Genomic DNA, 27,983 nt, shown 5'->3' on the forward strand with positions numbered 1-27,983 from the left:
ATCTATATATATATATCTAATATATATATATATATATATATATATATATATATATATATATATATATATATATATATATATATATATATATATATATATATATATATATATATATATATATATATATAGATATATAGATATATTTAAATTGTTCTTAAATCCAAACTTTTATCTTACTTTTTGTTTGCAATAAGAAATTTGAGTTCAATAATTATATTCAACAAACCTATCCTTTAATACACTGTTTTTCTTCATCAGTTGTGCTTTGCTTATAAGGGATTGGTGGACTATGTAATTGTTTATTATGAGTACAAAAACTCAAATAATGACATAATCACAGCCTCAGTGATTTATAAAGTATCAAATGAAACTCCAGATCAGTAAGTATTTATCCACACACAATACTTGTGTATTTAGTTTTTCTCTAGAATTCTATTTTCACAACTCAAGAAATCAAATTTTTTTTACAGATGGAGCTATTCTTGCAAGGACATTTATTCACTAATCAATATTGTTGGCTCAAAAGTCCAGAGAGTTTTGGCTGTAAGGAAGGATTACTCTAAAGATTTGTTGATTGATCAGCTCATGTTTCACAGAGAGGCTATATTGCCAGATGCATTGAAAGGTAACATAAAAAGCTGTAATATATATGTATATATATATATATATATATATATATATATATATATATATATATATATATATATATATATATATATATATATATATATAAAGATTTTTTTGTTGTTGTAAAGTGTTAACAGAGCAGTGATTGTAAAAGACTATATGACACAGATGATTTTAAATTTACTAGACCCTAGTAATAAAATGCTGGATAGTTAATGTGTGCAGTTCTATATAATTGAATTAATTTTGTAATATTACATTTCAGATGGCATTAATCTTTTGCGCATGCCTCAAGCTCAACCTAATGGAGTTTTCTTTAATACTGTCATTGTATCAGGCCAATATCCAGCTTATCTTATTCAGCTCAATCCTCATCATTGTGGTTACAACATTTCTCTCTTCCAAGTTGCATCTTCCACAGTAAGTTATCTCCCATATGTTTTGTATAATTCTTGTAGGCCCTAAATTTTGTGAGTTCTATTTTTTGTGTGTATTTAGTGATATTATTATAAAATCAATTTTTTTTCTTCTAATTTTTGTTTTAGAGTGCTATGAAAATATCCATTAGTAATTCTAAATAAAAATTAATAGTTTTCAATGATAAATATGAAATTAACAGTATTATTAAAACTATGATATTTGAAAACAAAATGCTTATGCCAGCCATACTTTTTAATAAAATGCATACCATTTTCTAAAAAGGTCACCTAAATTTAGTTCTTGCACCATATGTTAATGTTTTTAAAGGCTGCACCACAGAATACATTTTTCAATTAAATTTATGTTATATTTTCTGACAAAAAAATCATGTATTTATTTTTATAACGTTATAGTATGCTGATTCAACATATACTGTTACAAATGTTGGTTCAGTAACAGTCAAGATAACTTCAGTACAAACAGCATCACCTCCCATCGGAGGGAAATACTCTGTAACCTTTAAAGGTGACACCACACCAGGTAAAGTATTTAAACAGTTTTATGACAAGTGTGAAACTATAAGCTACATCTGTAATATTTAGCAATGATGCATTTACAGATAAATGCTCAAAGAATCTGGAGTAATATTTTGTTGTTTGTTTTCTCTATAAAAATATTAAGATACTTAATTAGAAAATCATTAAGACATTAAATAATAATTTTACGTAATTTTAAATATTTAACAATCCAAAACATTTGCCTAAAATTTAGAAAAAACACTTTGTAAAAGTTTTTAAAAAATATTTTTAATTTAATTCAATGTTTGACAGATCCCATACAAGTGCCAGAAGATATTGTAGCAGACAATCTAATCGGAGGTCTTGGTACAATGTCTGTTGGGTTTAGTGATGTACAGGCTTGGGGAACATGCTCAGAGTTCACACTCAGGGTCACAATGTTGTCCCAGACTGGTGACCAACCTTTGTTGGAGGTAAGTGGATATTGATGGATCTTGTAATTTAATTATGGAAAGTGATTGTTTATTGACAGGATAACAAGCAAATGTATCTTTTAATAACTATAAGTTAGCCTGATAAACAATTCATAATATTACAATAAAAACTAATACATTGATGAAAGTTTGATACATTACTAGTCCACCTAAAGTCTTGTAAATTACACACAGAGGGGCCTATCAAAAAACACATACTTTAAATGAAAGTATCAGTATGTTCATGTAGTAATTAAAACATGTAAATGAGTAAACATGAGACTCTAGTAATTGCTAACACTTGAAGACAGCAGATGGAACAAACTCTTTTATAATTCTTTTCAACACTTTGTACAGGTATATCACTTACTTTGGTACCATGTCATTTTCTTACTTTCATATAATAAATCACAGATCAACCAACCCACTCATAGATAAAATTACTTGCTACCCAGACATAGGTGCCTCTTTATATATTATCTACATCACAAATTTCCACTCTAACTTCTTTACATATTCTCTATTTGCTAAAAATAAATTATCAATTTTAAACAAAGAAATAATGTACTGTTACTTTAGGTTGATGGTAGTCAGTTAACAGGCGTTAACGCAACAGTTCAAGTACAACCAGTGCAAGATGGAGGGTTATGGTTTGAGCCTATAATGGGAGACTTACTACGCACATACCACACCTCACCACAAGTGATAGCATTCATCAACAATGTCCCTACAAGATGTAAAGATAGAACTGCTTGCACTTTTAATTGGGACAATGGTATCACTCCATTGATTACTTCTATAGACCCAACATCAGGTTAGTTTTTGTGAATTATTTAAAGCAAAATAAATATTTTAAAAAATTATTTTTTAAAACTATTTTAAAATTTAAAAAAATGTAATATATAATTTTAATTTTTAAAAATCTAAATTAAAACAAATTTCTTGTATCTATGGCAGGTTCTCTTGGTCATGAAGTTGAAATTACGGGTTCAGGATTTGACTCTAGCTCTGTGGACTACAATCAAGTGATGATTGGGAATACAGTATGTAATGTCACAGCTGCTACATCTACAACAATCACATGCACAGTTGGCAATGGCCCTACAGGTGCTGCAGATGTCAAAGTTAATGTTAAAGGCAAGGGGCTGGCTTCAGGATCTGTTCAGTTCCAATACATTACAAGTGTGACCTCTTTGACCCCTAGCAGTGGAAGTGTGGAAGGTAGGATTTTTATGTCATTTAAAATGGTTGTTCAAAAATTGAGTGGTACTTTCAAAAAATTAAGTAAATGTGAATTTTTCTTCTACCTTAACATATTTTTTCCTAAAGGTGGCTAAATACTCACCATATTTTTTCCCTAAAGGTGACACAATACTCACCATACTTTTTCCCTAAAGGTGACACAATACTCACCATATTTTTTCCCTAAAGGTGACACAATACTCACCATATTTTTCCCTAAAGGTGACACAATACTCACCATTATTTCTTCCTGAAGGTGGCACAATACTCACCATATTTTTTCCCTAAAGGTGACACAATACTCACCATATTTTTTCCCTAAAGGTGACACAATACTCACCATATTTTTTCCCTAAAGGTGACACAATACTCACCATTATTTCTTCCTGAAGGTGGCACAATACTCACCATATTTTTTTCTAAAGGTGAAACAATACTCACCATATTTTTTCCCTAAAGGTGACACAATACTCACCATATTTTTTTCTAAAGGTGAAACAATACTCACTATATTTTTTTCCCTAAAGGTGACACAATACTCACCATTATTTCTTCCTGAAGGTGGCACAATACTCACCATATTTTTTCCCTAAAGGTGACACAATACTCACCATATTTTTTCCCTAAAGGTGACACAATACTCACCATTATTTCTTCCTAAAGGTGACACAATACTCACCATTATTTGTTTCTAAAGGTGGCACAATACTCACCATATCTGGATACGGCTTCACGTCTGATGCTGAGGTGACTGTTGTGGGGAAGACATGTCAGATAGTAACAATCAGTGAATCCATGATCACATGCAGAACTCCTAGAGCTGTAAGAAGGGATTTGTGTACATATTCATATTGTTACAATAGTTTTGTTTAAAAATTGTTTTTTTTTAAATTTTAAATAACGTTGATTCATATATTTAAATTCCTTTAAATATTTTATCAGGAAAGATACGACAGTATACAAAATGCAGAGGTTAATGTAACACAATTTGGCAGCTCTTTGATTGCTGGTAGCTTCCAATATAACCCAAGTTTGGACTACACTCCAGTCATTTCATCAGTTTCACAATACACCAGCAGTATTTGGGGTTGGTTTCAAACTGTTAATATAATCACATATATACTTTAGTTCCCATAAAAAATGCAAATGAAAAATGTGTAATTTTACATGTTGTTATGGTTTTAAAAAATATTTCCATGCACTTTTTGTATGCAATTAACCATTAAGCACATTTCTTTTGTACATTTCCTGGGTACCTTTTATTTTGAAGAAGGAAATGTCATATTTTTATTTTTTCATCTCAGGTGGTGGCATAATCACAATTGAAGGTGATGGATTTGGTGAAGTAGAGCAACCTGTTCTTCTTGGGGGTGTGAAGTTGGTTGTAAGAACCTATGAAAATCAAAATATTCTTGCTATACTTCCACCTTTGCCAGATGGTTCTTATCAGATAATTATAGATGTCAAGGACAAAGGATATGCTGATCTAAGGTGTGTGATAAACTTAAAATAAATATTTTTGATTATGTTAAAACCTCAAAACAATTTTTTGTAGTTATAAAAAGAAACCTAAAATTTATTTTTAAATAACTCTTTTTCTTTAATTATTTTTCTAACAGGACACATCATATTATTTTTTAATGTAGCCTATATAATAAAATGTCATAACTATTGGTTTCTTGTTACAAAAACAAATCTATAAAAAGAGAGTTTTTTAAAAAAATGTAATATAAATTTCCTTTATCTATTGCTATTTTGTCTAACAGGACACACAATATTTCTGATATTGTGTACACCTTTAAAGTAACAGGGATGACTCCTACATTTGGATCACTTTATGGAGGCACAGATCTTACCATAACTGGTGTTGGCTTCAGCACCAACAGCTCTGCTATGGATGTTTCTATTGGGCCTCATGATTGTAACATTGCCAATTTATCTGAGACACAAATAGTTTGCAGAATTGCTGATACAGGAGTTCATCATGACATTTCAGCAACAGGAATCCACAAAGGTATATAAACTAAAAATTCAAGTACACAATCAGGTATAATATCAGTATACAGAGAATAACAGGTAGTATGAATCTAACACTATGGATAGGTTATTTTTATAATTAAAAAGCAGATTTATAATCTTATGGAGTTTCAATTTACAATTTTACTTTTAAAATGTAAAACAGTGTATGGTTATGGCTACGCATGGGATAAAGATCCATACACCATAAATGTTGGAGACTATGTCACATGGCATTGGGAAACACCTCAGTATATTTCTGACATTGGCTATGGTGTTCACCAGACTGAAACACCTTCTGATATAAGCAACAAACCTGGAGGATTTAGTTCCGGCGAAAAAAATAGAATAGGTAGGATCAAATTTTCATCTTTAATTTTAAATAGTTTTGAAAAACTAAATTTAGTGTATATTTTAAAAAGTGTAAACAGATGTAAGATAATACATTAATTTTTCATACAAATCTTTTAAAAAATTAATATTTTTCAAGTACTTGTACACATACGAGACACATTGTAAAAATACTATTGATTTAAGAAGTAAAGTTTTAACATAGAGACAAATATTGTTTCCTAGGAACTTTTACTCATCGCTTTACAACTCCTGGTGTCTACTACTACTGGTCTGGTTTCATGGACTCGGAAGGCTCAATCTACTTTAGAGGAACAATCAAAGTTGAAGCTTTGCAATCATCCACCATGTCATTGTCAGTCAAGTTTCTTGGATACGAGGCTGTTTATGACACTTGTAAGTTAAAGCGGCCTGAAAAAAAGAATATTTCCATTTGATAATTCAAAGTAATAATTGAAGACTTTAATGTATTAATATAAAATTAATATAATATTTTCTCAGCTACTCCAGTAACTGCAGAAGAAACTGAATGTCCATCTTCATCCAACAAACTGCCTGACTGTACTGAAAACTTACCCCTTGTAATGAATGACAAATTTTACTTCCAATTCTTGAAGTGTTATTCTCCATACATAAACTCCATTAGTCAAAACAATGGAACCTTCACTGATAACATAACACTCACTGGTGATGGATTTGGCACAGAAGTAAGTTAAGAATAATTTCAATATCCATATTAGTAGCAATTATGATAGGAATATTAAAAAATCTTGATTTAATAGAATATTTTTTTCTTATGTAGAAGTATTTTGTATTTTTAGTTTTGATACAGAATGAAATATTTTTGTGATGGTGTCCATTTTGATGATGCTAAAAATTTTTTAGAGAAACAAAACATTTCATTTTTAAAACAGAACTGTCAAAATGAGGTGAAATTTGCTGACTCATCTTGTGAGATACTCAACAGTGCTACAAACACCATAGAACTCCGCATGTCTAAGAATGCTAAGCCACCTATTGGAGGTTAGTTTCATTTCAAACTTAAAAATTAAATTTTACTACAAATTTTTATCTTGAAATGTATTTATTTTTAAGATATATCCTTATTGATCATACATGGTAGATGTTGAAGGCAATATTAAAAAAATGTAGTTTGTGTCAAATTATAAGTAAAATATTTACACTAAAACAAATATTATTGAGTAAAAAGTATTTTGAATAATCAATTTTTTTCAAGTGATGCATGAGTTTACAACAAGAGTGGGAAATCTAGGCTACGCCCTTGTGACCATTGCTGATGTAAACAGCCAGAGATTCGGTCTCTTACCTCAAGTAGATAGCATTAGTCCTGCTGAAGGTGATGTCATATTTTAATTTTGTGTTGTAGTTTTCATCATTTTACTATTTGTAGGTACATCTCTTTTAATAAACACTGCAAGTTTTAAATTGTAACAGTTTACTGCTTTGTTGCAGGTTCCAAAGTTGGTGGCACAAAAATAACAATTTCAGGTGCTGGCTTTGTAGGGAACATAGCTACAGTTTCTGTAGAACTGGATGTAAGTATTTATCAATTCACATTATAAAATAAGTTCATTTAGAAATTGATGCAAGTATTTATCAACTCATCTAATTGGAATAAGTTTATTTTATTTTTTAGAGTGAATAATATTTGTTTCAAAATATTTTAATGTATTAAATAGACATCTGTCTGTGCACGAGATATGTTTTTCCTTAAATGTTAGTTTGTTTGTGTATTTACCAAATTAACTAAATTCATTTTGTTTTCTTATTGAGATATTTTTTAAAAAGTTTAATTACAATTAAATTATCCTTGTTTACTTAAATGTTGCATATTTTAAAAAACCAACTAGATTCAACTAGTCTTTAAATTTTTCAGTCCCTGGAATGCATCATAAAATCAGTAACATACACAGAGATAGTTTGTGTGACCAGCTGTGGTTCTGCTGCTCCCTCCAGTTGCCATGAAGGCGATGTTAACGCTGTTGTTAAAGTTGCTGTGGGAAGTGTTCATGTACCTGCCATCTGTGAAGGCACAAACTGCAAGTTTACTTTTTCGGATCTTAAAACAGCAACTGTTACAGACATATCTCCAAACACAGTGTCACAGGGTAATTATTTTGTTTTAGTAATTAAAAAAATATATTAACATATTTAAAACATTTTCCTTTCAAATTTAGATAAACCGTATTCCTGTTTTTTTTTTAAATTTTATTTTAAATAAAAAATTTCTCTTCCCTGCTACCCTTTCTTTTTGTTTTCTTGCTCTCTGTTTATAGTTTATAGAAGAGCCCACATACATTTTAAAATTATTATTGACTAATCTCCCTGTCTTATATCCTAGCCTCCACACAATTGACTTATCTCCCTGTCTTATATCCTAGCCTCCACACAATTGACTTATCGCCTGTCTTATATCCTAGCCTCCACACAATTGACTTATCTCCCTGTCTTATATCCTAGCCTCCACACAATTGACTTATCTCCCTGTCTTATATCCTAGCCTCCACACAATTGACTTATTGCCTGTCTTATATCCTAGTCTCCACACAATTGACTTATCTCCCTGTCTTATATCCTAGCCTCCACACAATTGACTTATCTCCCTGTCTTATATCCTAGTCTCCACACAATTGACTTATCTCCCTGTCTTATATCCTAGCCTCCACACAATTGACTTATCTCCCTGTCTTATATCCTAGCCTCCACACAATTGACTTATCTCCCTGTCTTATATCCTAGCCTCCACACAATTGACTTATCTCCCTGTCTTATATCCTAGCCTCCACACAATTGACTTATTGCCTGTCTTATATCCTAGTCTCCACACAATTGACTTATCTCCCTGTCTTATATCCTAGCCTCCACACAATTGACTTATCTCCCTGTCTTATATCCTAGCCTCCACACAATTGACTTATCTCCCTGTCTTATATCCTAGCCTCCACACAATTGACTTATCTCCCTGTCTTATATCCTAGCCTCCACACAATTGACTTATCTCCCTGTCTTATATCCTAGCCTCCACACAATTGACTTATCTCCCTGTCTTATATCCTAGCCTCCACACAATTGACTTATCTCCCTGTCTTATATCCTAGCCTCCACACAATTGACTTATCTCCCTGTCTTATATCCTAGCCTCCACACAATTGACTTATCTCCCTGTCTTATATCCTAGCCTCCACACAATTGACTTATCTCCCTGTCTTATATCCTAGCCTCCACACAATTGACTTATCTCCCTGTCTTATATCCTAGCCTCCACACAATTGACTTATCTCCCTGTCTTATATCCTAGCCTCCACACAATTGACTTATCTCCCTGTCTTATATCCTAGCCTCCACACAACTAACCATCACTGGCACCAAGTTTGGTACTGCAGCTGAAAATGTCCAAGTTAAAATTGGTAATGAAAGCTGCACTGTTGATGGTGATGTGTCAGACACTGAGTTCAAGTGCACGGTTGGGAGATTGCCAGTTGGAGAAAATTTTGTCTATGTCTCTATAGCAGAGGCTGGTTTGGCTGAAACATCTGTGAAAATTACCAGTGAAAAAGTGGCGACTATTTCTGAGCCAGCCAAAAGTAGCACAAACGGTGGTGCCCTACTTGTTATTCAGGGCAATGGATTTGTTAAAGGCAATACTGAAGTCAACATTGGTGGAAGCTCAAAGTGTTTAATTGTAGATGTGGATTTTAGTGGAGTAAGTTACATTAAATTATTAATATTTTCATAAATCACATTCAAGTTGAATAATTTATATTTGCAAAAGAAAATTGTAATAAATTAATTTAGATTTTTTTTTAAACTCATATTTTGTGTATCTGCTTCCACAGGTCACATGTACACTGCCTGCTCATGCATCTGGGACAGCAACAGTGACTGTCATTTCAAGAGGGATCACCTACGATGCTTTAAGTTTAGAGTACAGTGATGATGCAACTCCACAAGTAACCAGCGTAAGCCCAACCAGTGGAACAAGTGGAGAAGCTATCATTATCACAGGAAATAAACTAAAATCCCCTGCAGGCTTGACTCCTACTGTTAAAGTAAGAATTTATCCTAAGTTTTTTATTTTTTTTATTTTATTTTCTGAGTAGTTAAATGCCCAGAATTGATTATTAAAAGTGTATGATAAAAAATTTAAATTGTAACAATTTTTTTTAAAAGATTGGTGGAGCTGAATGCAGTGTTACAGAATCCGGGGAAACTTCCATTAAATGTACAGCTGGGGATCAGATGACCGGTCAGTTTGATGTTGAGGTTTTAGTTGCAGGGTTGGGATTGTCCAATACTGATGTCCAATTTACATATAGTATAGGACAATTTGAAATCAACCCAACTCAAGGTCAGTCTCCCGCTTTACATATTTTTAAGCTGCAATATTCTATTTTAAAAACTTCTATTGATTCAAGTGATTGAAATGAGCTAATAATTTGTATGAACTATTTCAAAGGCAGCACCAATGGAGGACAAGTAGTAACACTGACTGGGTCTGGATTTCTTAAAGGAAAAACAACTGTCACCATGTGTGGAGCTGTGTGTCAAGAATTAAATGTTACCACATCTCAGTATACTTGTAGAACAACTGGTCATGCAGGTATGTAATGGTTGGTGTGTCAAGAAATAAATGTTACCACATCTCAGTATACTTGTAGAACAACTGGTCATGCAGGTATGTAATGGTTGGTGTGTCAAGAATTAAATGTTACCACATCTCAGTATACTTGTAGAACAACTGGTAATGCAGGTATGTAATGGTTGGTGTGTCAAGAATTAAATGTCACAGAATCTCAGTATACTTGTAGATCAACTGGTCATGCAGGTGTGTAGTGGTTGGTGTGTCAAGAATTAAATGTTACCACATCTCAGTATACTTGTAGAACAACTGCTCATGCAGGTATGTAATGGTTGGTGTGTCAAGAAATAATTGTTACCATGTCTCAGTATACTTGTAGAACAACTGCTCATGCAGGTATGTAATGGTTGGTGTGTCAAGAAATAATTGTTACCATGTCTCAGTATACTTGCAGGTATGTAAAGAGGGTGTGAGGGCTTTTAATTTGCATATTTTTTTACAACTATTATTAATTTTAACAAACATAAAACTATTTCATAAAATAAACAACTTTTTATAGCATATCTCTAGTAATATTTTTCTGTTACTTAAATGTATATTTCTATTCTTGATTTAGCTGGGGCGTGTGATGTTGTAGCTGTAGTGAACAATCTTTCTGAAACAAAAACATCTGCTTACACATACGATTCTACTTTGGACTCAAGTATAACTTCAGTTAATCCAGTCCGAGGTGGAACAGGGGGAGGAACTCTGTTAACAATATCAGGCACAAACTTTGGGTAAGTTAAAAAAGGCTTTTCAAATCTTTTAGAGTTCTCTACTGATTTGATTACATAGCTTATTAAAAAGCATACCTTAATATTATACTCCAATTTTTAACAGAGAATCTGTTAGTGACATTCATGTTGAGATAGCTGGTGTTGTGTGTGATGTCAAAACAGTGAGCAACACACAAATTACTTGTGAGACTGGAGCTGCTTTTTCAGTCATTGCTCAGGTTGAAGTTCAGCGTAATGGCAACGGATTGGCTAAACAGGTTGATTTCACTTTTATATCTCAATTTCTTCTCAATTTAAATATTTTATATTGCATCAATCATTTTTACTTGAACAGAAAATTATCTAATGATAGATGTTTTAAAATTATGTGTTGACCAATTAAACATATCTAAAAATATAATTTTTAAAGAAATGTTTTTACAGCTGAATGCCACGTATCAATACATTGATGTTTGGTCAAGTCCATACACTTGGGGAAATGCACCCCCTCCAGGTGATGGAGAGTTTGTCATCATACCAGCTGGACAAACTATTCTGCTAGATGAAAACACTGGTGTTTTAAAAATGTTGCTAATTCAAGGTAAGAGAATATTCATTTCATTTTACAAAGAAAATGTTTACAATAATCTGTATGTGAATTTTAAAAGATATAATCTTATAACTTGCAATTGTAACATAAATATGTTACAACAAAACCTCAATTAATATTTTATATTTAAAACTTTACAAAGTACACTTTTTTCTCACACAACTATCTGTTTTATTTGAAGGTGGCAAGCTGATCTTTGATGAAAAGTCAGTAGAGTTGAAAGCAGAAAATATTCTAATCACAGATGGTGGACTTTTACAGGTAATTTCTGTATATATATATATATATATATATATATATATATATATATATATATATATATATATATATATATATATATATATATATATATATATATATATATATATATATATATATATATATATATATATATATATATAAAATTATTTAACAGTAATCGATTATCTAATGGCTTAAAAGAATTTATGTCATATCAAAAACTATGTTGTTCCCAAACATGTAAATGTTATTTTTGTATCTTGAATCTGACTTTATGTTGCCTTACAGTAGTAAAACTTTGTAATTCAAATTTGGTCATCCTCAATCCAAAGTTATTGTACTAAACAAAAACTTAGAAGTACCATTAGTAGTTAACATATGTAACTCAACTTCTATTTTTAATCTATTTTGTCTTAAAGGTTGGCTCAGCTGATAAACCTTTCCCTAAGGAGCACAAAGCTATTATAACAATGTATGGTCATCTGCGATCTAAAGAATTACCAGTTTACGGAGCTAAAACCCTGGCAGTGAGAGAAGGAACTCTGAACTTGTATGGTAATTATGAAAAAGGCTACACAAATAATTTATGATATACATCTAAAAAAATAAATATTAAATGACTGTATGGTAATCATGAAAAGGCTATGCAAAAAATGCATGATATACTTCTGTAAAATAATTGTTAAATGACTAAAACATTTTAGATTTTTAAAATTTCACTGTGTTTCTTTATAAACAGGAAATCCCGTGACTGTAGTATGGACCAGGCTTGCTAGTACAGCTGAAGCTGGTACAAAAGTTTTGACACTACAGCATGAAGTAGACTGGAAGGCTGGGGATGAGATTGTCATTGCAACAACAGGAGATAGACGTAGTCAGAAAGAATCAGAGGTAATTATAAAATAATACTTTTCCATAGGCACTTTAGTTTAGTAATTTGTTTGTAATTAATTGAGGTAGGCCTATAAACTATTGTAATTTTAACCAAAATAAAAATAATTAAAGAAAAAAGTAAACTTCTTCAACAAGGACAGACAAAGTTGTTCAAATCTTTATTTTAATTTAGATCCACTTACTTAATTAGTTTTAAGTTTAATCTAGCTCTCAAGTTCAATTGACTATAGAGTATTGACCATTGACTATACATTATTACATTTGTCTTCCTATTGAGTTAAAGTAATATATCAAAATAACAATATATGTTCTAATAAAAACAGGTTCGAGTAATCGAGTCTGTTAGTGGAAATCAGGTGACTTTGACAGTAGCTCTCACTTACAAACATCTTGGAATTGAAGGCACATTTGATGGTCAAGTTGTAGAATTCAGGGCTGAAGTTGGTCTACTAACCAGAAACATTGTAGTTAGAGGAGACAGAAATACAGACTTTGATTATACAATTCCAGCTTGTCCTAATGGTTTTGACACAGGTAATGCTTTAAATCTACCTTGACTGGAGGTGGTAATAAAAACTAAGTTCAAGTTAACTATGGTGAATTTTAAAAATATTTGCTTTATGTAATCAGTTAGCTATTGTTTATTTTAAGGCAAAAAAATATAATTTTTTAACACAAACAAATGTTGATTGGGCTTAGAGTCATTGAGAATAGACAAATCATTATATTTTTGCTCTGTGTAATGCAAATATAATTATTAAAAATATTAATGTAAATCCTATTTTTATTATAGGGGAATTTGCAACTCAGACTTGTTTCCAAGGACGTTTTGGTGAAGAAATTGGTTCAGATCAGTTTGGTGCTCAGATCATGGTCCATCAAATGGAGAAAGATACCCAGGTTTTTATATAGAAAATAAAGAAACTATAAAAATCACTTAATTTTGCATTCACCCAAACCATATTTTTCAGAAGTAGGTTACAAATATAACTATAAAATTAAAATGTATACATATATTTTAAATTAATTTATTTGTATAATTTCAAATGTACTATACACATATTTTCTTTTCAGTTGAAATAATGACATTTATAGTACTTACGATATTTATAAAAATTTATTTATCTGTACATGCACAAAATCCGTTTGCCTTTCCAGGTTGCTCAAGCGCACATTCAGTATACAGAATTAACTTACTCTGGTCAAGCTTTTAGACTTGGACGTTACGCTATCCACTTTCATCGCAATGGCAACATGGACAAGTCTTTTGTTAGAGGATGCAGTATTCACACTAGTTTCAACAGAGCTGTTAACATTCATGGATCTCACAACATTTTGGTTTGTTTTTAATTTATATTTTCAACCCTTATGGTTTTTATTTAAATGTGAAATTTTAAACTTTCTTAGAACTTTCTTGTTGACAACAACTTTTATTTAACAGTGTCTATGACATTTTATTTTGACATATTTTGAATTAAGAACAACTATCTAGAGATTTTAAATTTGATTGAAATGAAATTAATTAACAAAATATTTCTTTTTGTTTTTCCAGGTAGAAAATAATGTCATATATGACATAAGGGGTGGAGCATTCTTCCTCGAGGATGGCGATGAGACTGGCAACATATTTCAGTACAATCTTGCAATTTTTGTACGTTCTTCCACTTCTCTCAGAAATGATGATATAACTCCTGCTGCTTTTTGGGCAACCAATCCAAACAATACTATCAGGTAAACTCAATTTTGTTTTAAAATTACAAAAATTAATCCAATTAATTATAACCCAACTAATTTCTAACACAGCTTGAGGTATATGTTTACAGCTAGGCTCATTCAATTGAATGTAACAATAAAAAGTACTAGAATAAATGAACAACATCAAATTAAAAATTGTCAATATATTCAATAAACTTAAAATACAATTTTATTATAACTGAACAAGAATAATAATTTCCACTTAGAATTCTAATACCATTATAGAAACATTTTTATAGGAATACATATGCATATTCAAGTGAACACACCACAAGAAACACACCAACCCATCAATAGAATGCCTTCAATATCCACTATTGAAGTAGTTATCTTTATTAAATTTATTTTAATAATTTTTATTTATTTGATCTTCTTTCTGTTATTTTAAAACTATTTTGGTTAGAATTCACCAAAGTGTGGAAATAAACATATGTAATGGGATCTAGAAGATTCTAAGCTTCAGTTTCAGCCTAACATTTTAACTCATTAGCAAAAATATGATTACATTATCCATTATCAATCTCACTCTTAATCATTACTTGCTGTCTAGATTTGGACAACAAAATGTACTTTTGCATCTCCCATTGAAAATATATGTTACCAAAATGGAAATCTCACAATATTATACCGAAATGTGTAAAAGCTTTTCAATGTCCAATTTCAGACACAATGCCGTGGCAGGTGGAACACATTTTGGAACTTGGTATCGCATGCATTTCAATCCTGATGGTCCTGGATTTGATCCAAATATATGCCCACAGTCTACACCTTTAGCAGAATACAGAAACAATACAGCCCATTCACTTGGATGGTTTGGGCTTTGGATTTTTGAGACCTACGTGCCCAGAGAGGATGCTAGCTGCAGCTCCTCTGCTCATAAAGTTAGACTTTATTCTTAGAAAATTAAGAAATAATTCATTTATTTTAGTTAATTAAAATACGACTTCATGTTCTAAACTAATCAATATTTATGAATTTTTAAATTTAAATTTTAATCTATTCTTAAAACTAGTTTCACACTTTTTAATAAATTTAATTTATTTTAAAAGTTTAATTTAAAAAAAACAATTCTGTTTCTTTCAGGTTGCAAAATTTTACAATTTAACAGCTTGGAACTGTGATAAAGGAGCTGAGTCAGTTAACAGTGGAGCTGTCCAGTTTCACAACTTTGTGCTGGTAAACAATGAAAATGCTGGATTTGAAGGCAAACTAATTATAAAATCCCCTCCTCAGTATGATCCAGAAAATGGTCCAGGAATTTTTGATACTACAATAGTTGCTCATTATAATGACAATCTGGAAGGGGGCATAACAAATGGGGGTATTGTAATACCTTATCAAAGTGGACTGTTAATTCAAGGAGTGAAGTTTCATAATTTTGACCAGGTTAGTAGTAAGAGTAGCTCATTTAAATAAACATATAAATAAACAGCAATGATCTTACATACAAAATAAAACATGTATTGATATAGAATAATGATCTTATATACATAATAAAACGTATTGATATAGAAAATGACATTATATACAGAATAAAACATATATTGATATAGAACAATGACATTATATGCAAAATAAAATGTATTAATTGCTAAAATCATTTAAAATTATGTCTGTAGCCTGGTAGAGCAGCATTTAGGTGGACACGTATTGCTGGGGTCTGTATGGAGTTCTGTGGAGGATTTACTACAGAAACTAATGATCTCAAGTTTTTTAACTCCCCCTACAAAGTATGTCAAACTTTTGTTATGCTTCATCTATTAGACAATAATTAATACAGTAGTAATCTAATTAAAATTTTAATTCTTTCAATAACCTTTTTCAACAGGTAAGATATGACTGGGAATCAGAAGGTGTTCTTCACGATCAAGATGGTTCACTAACAGGATCTGCAGGCTTTAGCGTAGTACCATACACACCATCTTTGGACAACACAAAATGTGTAAACAATACAGAGATGTCTGTCAATCTGCCTGGTTGTGTTTGTTCAAATGAGATTAAATTTATCAGGTGTGTATCAACAACAGTATCAACATTTTATTTTTACTTCTTAATATTTTATAGTCAAAACCATGATTTTAGATTTTAGACAAAAAATTATTTTCAATTCATACAGATATAATAACAATTTAAAAGATTATCAAAAATGTTTTTAAACCGTGTTTTCCATTGTCTTCTTTACACAGGTTTTCATTCAATAATATAGTTCCCTCATCACTAAATGGAAAAAATGCCTTGTTTACATCAGAATTTGGTACTAGCAAATCTCCATTTGCCCCTAAGCGTATCACACATCCTCATGGCTGGGCAATGGTTCTGATGGCAAATCATTACTACCAATTTTCTTTCCAAGATGCAGGACAGATGAGCAACATAAGCTATGATAGTGTTTTTTACCATTTTGATGTAAGCTGTAAATTAGAAATTTCAATGTTTCATTTATTTTAAAAATACCAAAATGTATTCAAAATACTTAACAAGTTGTCAGAAATTTAACAAAAAAAAAGGGAGAAATCTATAATGAATTTATATTTGCATTTTATTTTTTATAAATAAAAAAATAAATAATTTTTTATACCTTTAGGAGTGTCTATGGAAATTATGTCACATTAAATTTTTATATTATAAAGTAGTTAAAAATATGAAAGCTACTTGTATAGATTTTTTAGAAACTTGTTAGTAATACAAAAGCAATCACAGTTTGAATCTAGCTAAAAATAAACTTTTTTCCTTTAGGCGGGAGATTTCATTGCATTCACCCAGCATTCTGCTCAGAAACCAGACATTTTTATGCTAGATGGAAGTACAAAGATCAACATGTCAACTTCCATGTTGTCTGGCTCAGATGTGAGCCATGGACAATGGTTCTACAATGATGATGACAGCACTATCACTTATGCAGGTATTTGCTGGTTTAAGTTTGTTTACTCATTATTGATAGATTTTACGTATGCAGGTATTTGCTGGTTTAAGTTTGTTTACTCATTATTGATAGATTTTACGTATGCAGGTATTTGCTGGTTTAAGTTTGTTTACTCATTATTGATAGATTTTATTTATGTTTTGGCACTGAATAGAGCAGATTTTAGTACCACTAGTATCAATGGTGAACAAATTATCTTTTAGCCTTAAATACATTTGACTTAAATGTACCAGTTACAGATTTTTACTGTTGACATTTGTTTTTTATTATTTAAAAAAATGTTTTGTTGTGATATTTTACAATTTTTAGCGCAATTTCCATTCTGGAGAATTGCGTTTATTAACTCGTCATTTCTGGGAATGGATGGATGAATGAATGAATGGATGGATGGATGTGTGTCCGCAGCTTTAAGTCGTCTTTAAGTCATATCTCCTCCTCAATGAAGCAATATCGAGGACTAGTTCTAAAAGCAAATATGTTAAGCAAGTTCCGAGGATGATTATGGGCAAAAAAAATTCCCGGGTTTCCTTCCTGGATTTCCCGGAAAAGCCAAAAAACCTTGAAAAAATGCAGTTTTTTGCCCATATCTCGGCAACCAGACCACTTAGCGACTTGAATCATTTACCAATCGATTCCTGCCATAATTTAGAACAATATTGCTGAAGAAAGTTTTCAAAAATATCCTTTCGTTCATTAAACTGAGCATCGTGTAGGCCTAGGATGATTTAGCGCAAAGCGCTAAGGTTCGAAAGGATTTTACCATAGCGAATGAGCGGAGGTTCGAAAGGATTTTTTCTATTTTGTTTTGAATTATTGAAACTACTTGTGTTGCATTATTTATTTGCTGAATATATGATTTATCTCGATTTAAAATTGTTATGGATAACATAAGGAAATTGCGCTTAAATTGTCACTAGACTTTTTATTAACTTGTTTTAGAATTAAAGGTATTTGCTATTTAAATGTTCACATTTTAGAGAAACATTACAAGCATGTCATTGAATAGGCTAGTTACTTCATTTTCTTCCTCCCTAAGGGCACACAACTGATTTTGAATGACTAGATAAGATCTGGCAGACATTACTAACTTATTTAAGCAATTTTATAAAGTTCTTTGTAAATTTTCTTAACATTCCTAAAACATAAATCCCAGGAGTTCATGTTTTCAGGGATTCATGATTTGTAAAATTATTGTATAATATTTTAAAAAATCCTATAAATGCCTCAATTTTTAATGGATTTTTCCCCTCTCTACAGTAAAGAAACAAAGTAAAAGGAAAAGAGCTATATATTTGACTGACAAGGACATAAGCATCAAAGCTCGCATGATACGCTGCTATTACCTAGCATGTCAGCCACCACTGGATCCAATGGATATACTCACTCGCCCTGAATACACGGAGTATTGGTCCAGTAAGAGCACCTGGGCCAACTTGACCAAAAATGGACTTGAGCCAGAGGCTATGTCTGACTTAACTATTCCCAAAAGTAGGCAATACACATTTTTAATACACATATCTTTTTTTTCTCTTTTGAAACGTTGAGCAATTTATTTGCATTACAGGGTTCGGCGTGGTCGAGTCGGTAAAGCTCATGGTTGCTAAACCGAAAGTCTCGAGTTCGAACCCTCGGGCAGATGAGGCTCGTTAGCTGGGGACAGCCACTCTTCTAGGAGAGACAACTCCAAAAATTAATCAACTGCTGCCTTGTAGTTTGTTCTTGGTTGGACAAAGGCTATGGAAGCAAATCCAAAAAGAAAAGCAGGCTGAAATCGGAGTCAATGGCCTCAATGGCGCATAACCAGTTGACACGTAACGCTTAATTGTGTTGAAGGCGTGGTCGAGTCGGCAAAAAAGCTCATATTTGATAAATTCGAACAAAGTCTCGAGTTCAAACACACTGGCAGATAAATCTCGATCCCCTTCAACACTAATAATTAAGAACGAAGAAGAAGAAGAAGAAGATTTGCATTACTTTTTTACTTAACCCTCATCACTCCCTGTGGAACTTAAGACATGAACAGATCTCCACCATGACTCCTGAGCCACATGGTTTTGTGCCAGGTTCAGCCATCTCTCTCCTCCATTTACTTATGGTCCTCCTCTCTTTCACTTTCTAGGTAAAATTCATCTCAGTGCCATGTCCAGGAGCTTTTTTTTTTTACATTCACTTGCATAGTTATTTATATTTTTATTTGAAATATAAACATGCTCTTATAATTTAATTATAACATGCATCCAATTTTTAAAAGCAAAAATGATGTAAAACACACTATCAAGTTTTTGTAATCACATCTGTTTGCATGACCCTGCTCACAATTTTTAAAATATTTAAATTTTCTTTTAAGATTCCAACTCACTTGATTAAACAAAACAAAAAAAGCTATATACTGCCACTGGTTTAAAAAAATTATTCTAAAAGATGAATGTCTTTTTAAACAGATAAATGGATCTTGGTTGACAAGCCAATACCAAAACTGGGAAAACTGGTGATTGAAGGAGGCTTAGAATTCTTGGACAATTCTTCCACTTCCTTTGAATTGAATGCCGAATACATTCACATAACTGGCAGACTCATAGCAGGGTGGTCAGAAGACTCACCATTCAAGAGTAAATTGGTCATTACACTAAGGGGAAATCAGTCATCTCCATCATATCCTCAGACAGATGGTCCATCCCTCGGAGCTAAATTTATAGGTTTGTGCATTCTCTCACACACTGTATAACCGAAAATTAGTAGTAGTATTAAATTCAAATGTTATTTAACAACCTAGATTATCATACATTTGAAAATAAAGTAAACTGGGTTTAATTTTATGTTTTTAAATTGAAAATTAATCACTGGATCTTTTATTTAAAACTGATTCTCTTAGGCGTTTTTGGTGGACTACAACTACATGGTGAGGATCGAGGCATTATCAAAACAAAACTAGCAGCCACAGTTTCAAGCGGGAATCAAATCACAGTAGCAGACAAGGTTGCTTGGGTACCAGGAGATGTGATCCTTGTAACAACCACTGACTACAATCCTTGGCACACAGAGACCTTCACGGTCAACGCTGTTAGTGATTACACAATTACCCTCAATGATACCATCAAGTACAAGCATATTGGTGAGTTGTTGTAGTAAACAAGCTATGTGTTTTTACCACTATAGTACTAAAACATTTGTAAAAAAAATGAAATATGAATAAAGATTTAACATTTTTATGAAGTTCTAATTTATATTTATTTATAATGGATTCTAATGCCAAATAAATTCATAAAGAAATAACTTTTTTAACTAGCTCATAGTGAGAATGTAAATGGTGTACTGATTGACTTGAGCGCCACAGTGGCACTGTTGACACGGAACATCAGGATAGAAGGGGAAGACTATCCAAATTTAATCAAAGAATCTTTTGGAGCAAGAGTTGTTGTTGGGCAAGCAAGTTATGCTGGTGATCAAAGAAGTGGTAATGTTTTTTCAAGAATTTATCTAGTAAAGTTTAAAAAAAATTTATATTACCTAAATAGTATTTGCAACACCAGAAGAACAGCTTGTGAAGATAAAACAGTTTAGCTTGGAAGGATTAGAGGAAGCCTATAATAACCTTGCCCAGTGTCGAATAAGATGTGTTGTCACATGCACCAGGAAACACATATAAAATGTTTATTTTTGTTCAGCCACTATCACAATGGGTTAGGTCAAACACATGTTTAGTATAATTGTTTACTTAATGCCTCTTTTCATATACCTCTTAATAGTTAAAAAAAAGTTCTAATTACTAATACTATTTCCATTGTTTGTCCATTTTAAATGTGAATGCACATGAAGAGAATTGAATTCACAGGTTTTGCACAGATTTCCAATGTAGAGTTTTTCCACACTGGTCAGGAAGGTTTTAGTGCAAGCTATGATGCCAGGTTTTCCATTACCTTTGCTGATGTGACAAGTACACCAGGCAAGACAAGGTATTCCTATGTCAAGAAGAGCTCTTTCTACAGCGGCTTCAACACCGCCATTGGTGTTTTTGCTGTTGATGGTTTAGAGGTTGACAATAACATTGTCCATCATACAGTTGGTGCTGGTGAGTCAATATTTTAAAAAAATTAGGTGTGTTCATATTTCATGCTTAAACAAGAACAGATCAAATGTGTACAGCCTACAGTGGTGTTATAGCATGGGATAATATGGACTGGCATTTACTACAATAATGCTTTAGTGTTGTGATCAAGAACAATGTACTAATAGACAGGTGTTGACTTTTTGCCTGTGCTGAATGGTCCTGATGTGCTAGATCATAAATATAAGGATACATTTGTTGACATAAGTGACAACATTTTCATAGGAAAGACAGCAACATTATCCTAAGCACTATAGATATTATTGAGCTTATATGATAATAGTATCACAAATAATCTAGTTTACCCTTAAATTTTTTATGATTCAGATACGAATGAATAAAGCTAAATTTTTGTTGAAAACAACTGATATTTAAGTCCATATATTTTAAAACTTATGCTTATAGTACCTTTGTATTTACTTTTTACTTATATTCATTTTTCTTTGAGTTTTAAAATAAATTAATTCACTATAAAACAGTAAACAGTGATTACAAATTTTTTTGTTTTGGTGATCACAGGTATCCGAACAGAAGCAAAGTCCACCCGCATCACCAACAACCTTGTTGCGTTAAGCATTTGGCCTGGTTCATATCTTGATCGACAAGAAAAAAGTAATCCAAGTTATGAAGGAGCAATTGAGGCTATACTGGCTGAAAATCTTGTCCTTGCTAATAACACAGTAGCTGGGTCTGAAAGAATTGGCTTTCATGTAGCTGGACAGTTTTGTAATACAACTCAAAGTGAGCTTTGGAGCAACAATGTGGCTATTGGAGGACTGATGGGTAAGAAACTGATCAATCTTTCTGGGTCTAAATTTGAAGTGATACAGCTTGTAATGTTGTGTTTATATGTAATTATTTGATTTTGGTTTAAATTATTTGAACTGCTTCCATTTTTAAAAAGTATCTCAGTGACTTATTTTAAATATTTTAAATATTTTTTTAAAATTAGGTGTGTGCATATTCCCTGAAGAAAAAGCCATAGATCAAAAATGTGTAGCCTATAGTGGCTTCACAGCATGGAAGAACCTGGACTTTGGAATTTACTACAATAATCTTGCCAGTGTTGTGATCAAGAAGAATGTGCTCGTGGAGAATGGTGTTAATGTTTGGCCAGCTGTGATTCAGCCAAGTGCTACACTTCATGCCTATGAAGATAAATTTGTTGAGATAACTGACAACATTTTCATAGGAAAGACATCAACATTTTCTGAAACTCTGGATGTTATTGACCCTAATGATGATAACATCAAGTTTAGTGAAAACTCCAGAGGACACGGATCATTGGCACCATGTGGGAAAATTGGTGTTGAGATGACCTCCTTTTCCAGTGGATCAAACAAAGCCCCAACAATGAATGTGGTTGCCATTATGAGTTATCCCGCAATAAAAGGAATCACCATATTAAAAAGTCAGTCAAAGTATTGTTTTATTACCTAATTTAGGGCTGGGAGTTGATATAAATAAATTATTATGAAATTCAAACCCAACTTAACCATTATATTTGTTTAAATGTGTCGAGACCTATTTATCAGTAATCAACACTAATTCCAACTTAGATCATTTTTATAGCAGTACCTGTAAATTATTGAGAACTTGATTGTATGTTATTGTTTAAAGCTAGTATTGTGTATATTTATTAATCTTACAGTCTGGTATCTTACAATTATAGCATCTCACAATTATAGGCCTAAATATAAAATTTATTATTTTAGAGAACAGTTTTGTGAACTTCCATGCATGCACTGGGACCAGAGATTATGCCATTACCACAAATAAGAACAATGATGATGGCAACCATCCACTGCAAATACAACAGACAACTCTGATCAATGTTGAAGCCACTTCAAAATTATTCTTTCATCCTCCTAATGTTGAGTAAGTGTTATTTCATTATTTTGAATTAACCTAATGTTGAGTAAGTGTTATTTCATTATTTTAAATTAATTCTAAAATAATAGTTGTGTTTATATAAAATGCATCTTCTTCTTAAACTTGTGGAGACCCTGAAAACAAAGGGCTGCAACTCCACTTTTACAGCAGATTTGAATTTGAGTGGCCCTTTTTATTTTGGTTCATGTAAACCCAGCAGCTCTTGCTTTGCTTTTAACAGACCTCCTCCAAGATATTTAAAGTCTGCTCAATTTTTTTTCCATGTGGGTTCTATTCTACTGCCTGCTTTGCAAGGTTTTCTTCTTTTCTCTTTAGTGCATGTCTGATCCATCCCTACTTGCTGAATTACAACATCATAGACAAGCAATATTTTTCAATATATTCTAGAATATTGAAAAATATATAGTTCGATAGAATCAGTAATATTTTGAGCATTTAACTTTTTTCATTACTCTGAATATTTGAGATTCTGTGTGGGAGCAGACTCTATATTATGTTAGCATTTGATTCTACCAAAATGTATATCCAACAAATGCAATCTTTTTTATTTATAGCTTTTATTGAATGAGTTGGAAAAAGTTTGGTTAATTTTATTTTTACCCAGCAAAATCAACCCAGCCGACTGTGTGGATATGGACTGTGATGCACTTAAAAAGTGTATGATTCAAGACTTAGATGGAACTTTCCTAGGTCATGTTGGTACTGCTCTACCAGACTCAGCTTATGAATGGGATGGGAATCAACAACATGGTCTGGGAGACTACAGGATTCCAACTAGCATGCTGACGACAAGCACTGGAAAGAAAATCGATGTGCAAAGCTATGCACCTCATAAAGGTAAATAATATATAACTATTTTGTGTAAATTATTTATTACTTCAGATTTAAAATTGTTAAAACTAGTTATGTTTTGAATTATTTTTTTCAGGAATTTATAAAACAGACAACTGCACTTGGATTAAGGAATGGCGAGCTTATGATTGTGGTAACAATTACAGTTGGCGTCTGCTAATCATAGAGAGCATGGACTATGATACTGAAACAAGACGTCTGAGCCCGGTAGCAATATATAACCCTGAAGGATATGTAGATCTTATCAATGGCCCACAGGTAGGCTTAATATTTGAATCATCAATTTTGTTTTGATCTTATCAATGGCCCACAGGTAGGCTTAATATTTGAATCATCAATTTTATTTTGATCTTATCAATGGCCCACAGGTAGGCTTAATATTTGAATCATCAATTTTGTTTTGATCTTATCAATGGCCCACAGGTAGGCTTAATATTTGAATCATCAATTTTGTTTTGACACTAATTTTTAATTAAGGTATAATGGTAAACCATTGAAATTCAAATTTACTAGAATTTCAACTTATGATATGAAAAATTATTGGCCGATTCTAGTCGGAATAAGATACGCATGCGCAATGGAGAGAAACTACGACTTAGCGGCGATGTTTTCGATGGTACTGCGCATGCGTGTGTTTACAACCGCAGAACCCTAATACCAACCCTAATCCTATCCTTAACCCTATCCCTAATCCTATCCCTAACCCTAGCCCTAATCCTATCCCTAACCCTAGCCCTAATCCTATCCCTAACCCTATCCCTAATCCTACCCCTAACCTTCATTCTAGCCCTAACCCTAGCCAACCCTAGCCATAGGTCACTGCGCATGCGCAGAACTATCTTTTGCCGAAAAATCTTATTCCGAGTAGACACTTCGAAAATTATTAGTAAATATTTGGTTTTAGTTAAATATTAAAATATTATACTGAAACATCAGGAACTTGTAGGGTCTACTTAATTTTTTTTTACCCTAGGATCATGGATGGTGTTCTGGCTATACATGTCAAAAACGGTTGAGCACTTTCCAGGCCATTGTAGCACTTGGTAAGTTTTTTTTATACTTTAAATTTGACATTGACTAAGGTAATCAGATTTCAAATTAATAATTATATAGTAAAAACCATAAAATTAACTATTTTGGTAGAAAAAAAAGGTTGTATCTTTTATTTTTAAAAATATTATCTTTAAAACAAACATTTGTTATAAAGTATTTAGTTATTTGACCTAAGGTAATACAATACAAAGATATATCTGTCTTTGTATATTGCCTGAAAAGTTTAATTTAATTGTGTTAAAAATAAAATTTTGTTTATCCTTCAGATCAACCATTTGATATTTACCTCACAAGTACTAACCCTGATGTAATGCGCTACATGCTTTTAAATTCTAAACCAAATGAATGTGTACGTTTGGGCATGTATTACACAACTCAAAATAGACTTGAGGTAATTGTTTTATATACTTGGTTTTTATTATATCAAATTGAATCATTTTATATTTTAAATTAATGATATGTAGCTTTGTCATTTAAGCCACTTTGTGGTAATCAGATGGTTAAACTCAACTAACTCCAGGCTACTGCAAGAAAGTAGTCAACAGACTCATGAGGACCATGTCTATATAACTATTATATAAAAAAAACTGTAAAATATATTCCTCAACAGTTTTCTCCTTCTTTAACTATAGGTAAGAGTAAATGGCACCCTTGTGATGCCCACTAATGGGTACATTGACAGTAAAGGAGCATTCAGGCTTAAAACACAAGAAACAACTAACCAGTGGATGCCTGATGTCAGCAATAAAACTAATGGACAAAATTTCCAAAGGTTTGTCACTCGTATTTACAGAAGATTAAATTTTAGATAGCAGCTCTTCTAGGAGAGACAACTCCAAAATCAAACAGCTGCTGCCTTGAAGTTTGTTCTTGATTGGACAAAGGCTATGGAAGCAGGTTGAAATCTGAGTCAACGACCTTCATTGTGCATAACAAGTTGACATGTATACTTAATTGTGTTGGAGGGAATCCCTTCCAACAATAAAATTAAGAACGCAGAAGAAGAAGATACACATTAATCTAATATTTATAGAATAATTATTGAGATAGTCAATATTCACTAACTTATTCGTCAAAAAGTATGTGACAATTATCTTATTTTCTCATAGCCGTGCAGAAAGTATGGTCTTCTGGATTCAGTGCGGAGGAAGTGCAGAAATAACCGTCACACAAGCACAAGTTATTGTTGTATCCTTCACACTTCCAGCAATGACTGAGGATGAGTTCTTTGGTGAAAAAATTGTTCAAAACCTGGCAGCTTTTCTTAATGTAGATCCCAGGAAGGTAAAGCATTTTAACAATTTGTCATTTTTCATTTTTTTATTTTTCTTGTTTTTCATATCACCTGTTAGTGGTCAGCATGATCGAGTCGGTAAAGCTCATAGTTGCTAAACTGAAAAATTTTAACCCTCAGGCAGATGAGGCTGATTAGCTGGGGACAGCTACTCTTCTAGGAGAGACAACTCCAAAATCAAGCAATTGCTGCCTTGTAGTTTGTTCTTGGTTGGACAAAGGCTATAGAAGCAAATCCAAAAAGAAAAGCAGGCTGAAATCGGAGCCTCAATGGCGCATAACCAGTAGACACATAAACACGGACACCCTTCCAACACTAAAATTAAGAATGAAGAAGAAGATACTACTGTTTTGTAGAATAAAATTGTAAAATTTCAATAACTCTTGTCTAGGTCCGTATTGTAAATATTGTACGAGCTACATCATCAAGTGGCAGACGTAAGAGGGATGAACCTGTAGTAACATTTGTGGTTGAAATTGGTGATGAACCTGGAGAAACTCCTGACAATCAATCATTTGACTTCAGAGAAGCTGGAACTAAAATTTGTCATCATGTAAGTCAAAGTTTAATCTACAACTCAAGGTATCAAGTTATGGCAAATATGTATTTAAGAGGTAAAAGTGGTAGTTGTAAAAATTGTTTGAATCAAAACTTTATTTTGTTTTGTTATTTGGAAGTATTAATTTCATACAATATTCAAACATCACAACTTGTATATTTTATGAACTTCTTGAATTTAAAAAAACCCACTGAAACTAGATTAACAAAAAATAAATTGTATGCACAACATTTACAATTTATATGTCAATATTTTTCTGCTGTCCCAAATAAACTAAATAAACATATATGTACACTTTAGTAAGTCTGTGCCTATATAATGTGAGTCTTTAGTATGTATTTTCATGTTGATTAACATCCGATATTTTGAATACAAAACCTAATAGGCTCAAGTACATGGAATAAACACAATAAACATTTAAACTTCACTAAGACTGTGCCTACATCATGAGATGTCTTCAGTTAGTATTTTCATGTTGGTTGATATCTAATATTTTGAATACAAAACCTAACAGGCTCAAGTACATGGAATGAGTAGTGTACTGAATGCTACAGTGCTGTACACAGAAATATACCAGCCAAACACCACAGATGGCCAACCAGTAGCCATTCAAAAAGTTGGACAAATGATCATGCAAAGTCAAATCAAAGGAAATGTTTCTGACGGTCAAGCTCTTAGTGTACAACCTAAGTTCAAGGTGTTGGATGAAGAAGTAAGTGTTTACGCCTACTGAAATGTCTTTTTTAATTTATAACATAGAAGTAACGATTTCTTTCTTAAGAAATGTTTAAAGACCTTTT

At 32.1% G+C, this 27,983-nt stretch overlaps 1 protein-coding gene across 1 annotated transcript in view; it reads left to right on the plus strand.

Annotated features, from left to right (window-relative positions):
• The window catches only part of LOC131943309 (fibrocystin-L), a 56,911-nt gene that overhangs the window by 23,815 nt on the left and 5,113 nt on the right, over nucleotides 1-27,983 (plus strand). The window contains exons 20-73 of the mRNA XM_059303339.1: nucleotides 259-380; nucleotides 471-625; nucleotides 893-1,047; nucleotides 1,461-1,587; nucleotides 1,878-2,038; nucleotides 2,618-2,852; nucleotides 2,996-3,259; nucleotides 3,978-4,102; nucleotides 4,223-4,367; nucleotides 4,585-4,771; nucleotides 5,047-5,294; nucleotides 5,463-5,648; nucleotides 5,873-6,043; nucleotides 6,149-6,354; nucleotides 6,562-6,670; nucleotides 6,885-7,004; nucleotides 7,121-7,203; nucleotides 7,545-7,776; nucleotides 9,007-9,371; nucleotides 9,505-9,717; nucleotides 9,839-10,016; nucleotides 10,125-10,268; nucleotides 10,864-11,026; nucleotides 11,130-11,283; nucleotides 11,450-11,606; nucleotides 11,797-11,876; nucleotides 12,275-12,410; nucleotides 12,595-12,746; nucleotides 13,073-13,283; nucleotides 13,543-13,649; nucleotides 13,908-14,087; nucleotides 14,302-14,480; nucleotides 15,169-15,385; nucleotides 15,588-15,890; nucleotides 16,124-16,234; nucleotides 16,333-16,514; nucleotides 16,691-16,910; nucleotides 17,241-17,406; nucleotides 18,685-18,915; nucleotides 19,869-20,123; nucleotides 20,300-20,539; nucleotides 20,714-20,881; nucleotides 21,260-21,496; nucleotides 22,052-22,315; nucleotides 22,485-22,943; nucleotides 23,248-23,410; nucleotides 24,030-24,262; nucleotides 24,354-24,535; nucleotides 25,251-25,320; nucleotides 25,597-25,721; nucleotides 25,963-26,102; nucleotides 26,440-26,614; nucleotides 27,016-27,177; nucleotides 27,698-27,895. Coding sequence (XP_059159322.1) covers nucleotides 259-380; nucleotides 471-625; nucleotides 893-1,047; nucleotides 1,461-1,587; nucleotides 1,878-2,038; nucleotides 2,618-2,852; nucleotides 2,996-3,259; nucleotides 3,978-4,102; nucleotides 4,223-4,367; nucleotides 4,585-4,771; nucleotides 5,047-5,294; nucleotides 5,463-5,648; nucleotides 5,873-6,043; nucleotides 6,149-6,354; nucleotides 6,562-6,670; nucleotides 6,885-7,004; nucleotides 7,121-7,203; nucleotides 7,545-7,776; nucleotides 9,007-9,371; nucleotides 9,505-9,717; nucleotides 9,839-10,016; nucleotides 10,125-10,268; nucleotides 10,864-11,026; nucleotides 11,130-11,283; nucleotides 11,450-11,606; nucleotides 11,797-11,876; nucleotides 12,275-12,410; nucleotides 12,595-12,746; nucleotides 13,073-13,283; nucleotides 13,543-13,649; nucleotides 13,908-14,087; nucleotides 14,302-14,480; nucleotides 15,169-15,385; nucleotides 15,588-15,890; nucleotides 16,124-16,234; nucleotides 16,333-16,514; nucleotides 16,691-16,910; nucleotides 17,241-17,406; nucleotides 18,685-18,915; nucleotides 19,869-20,123; nucleotides 20,300-20,539; nucleotides 20,714-20,881; nucleotides 21,260-21,496; nucleotides 22,052-22,315; nucleotides 22,485-22,943; nucleotides 23,248-23,410; nucleotides 24,030-24,262; nucleotides 24,354-24,535; nucleotides 25,251-25,320; nucleotides 25,597-25,721; nucleotides 25,963-26,102; nucleotides 26,440-26,614; nucleotides 27,016-27,177; nucleotides 27,698-27,895 — 9,951 coding nt within the window. The remainder of the gene's footprint in view (nucleotides 1-258; nucleotides 381-470; nucleotides 626-892; nucleotides 1,048-1,460; nucleotides 1,588-1,877; nucleotides 2,039-2,617; nucleotides 2,853-2,995; nucleotides 3,260-3,977; nucleotides 4,103-4,222; nucleotides 4,368-4,584; nucleotides 4,772-5,046; nucleotides 5,295-5,462; nucleotides 5,649-5,872; nucleotides 6,044-6,148; nucleotides 6,355-6,561; nucleotides 6,671-6,884; nucleotides 7,005-7,120; nucleotides 7,204-7,544; nucleotides 7,777-9,006; nucleotides 9,372-9,504; nucleotides 9,718-9,838; nucleotides 10,017-10,124; nucleotides 10,269-10,863; nucleotides 11,027-11,129; nucleotides 11,284-11,449; nucleotides 11,607-11,796; nucleotides 11,877-12,274; nucleotides 12,411-12,594; nucleotides 12,747-13,072; nucleotides 13,284-13,542; nucleotides 13,650-13,907; nucleotides 14,088-14,301; nucleotides 14,481-15,168; nucleotides 15,386-15,587; nucleotides 15,891-16,123; nucleotides 16,235-16,332; nucleotides 16,515-16,690; nucleotides 16,911-17,240; nucleotides 17,407-18,684; nucleotides 18,916-19,868; nucleotides 20,124-20,299; nucleotides 20,540-20,713; nucleotides 20,882-21,259; nucleotides 21,497-22,051; nucleotides 22,316-22,484; nucleotides 22,944-23,247; nucleotides 23,411-24,029; nucleotides 24,263-24,353; nucleotides 24,536-25,250; nucleotides 25,321-25,596; nucleotides 25,722-25,962; nucleotides 26,103-26,439; nucleotides 26,615-27,015; nucleotides 27,178-27,697; nucleotides 27,896-27,983) is intronic.

The sequence above is a fragment of the Physella acuta genome, unplaced genomic scaffold (genome assembly GCF_028476545.2).
Source record: "Physella acuta isolate Inbredline_101_S28 unplaced genomic scaffold, ASM2847654v3 ptg000453l, whole genome shotgun sequence".
Taxonomy (NCBI): Eukaryota; Metazoa; Mollusca; class Gastropoda; family Physidae; genus Physella; species Physella acuta.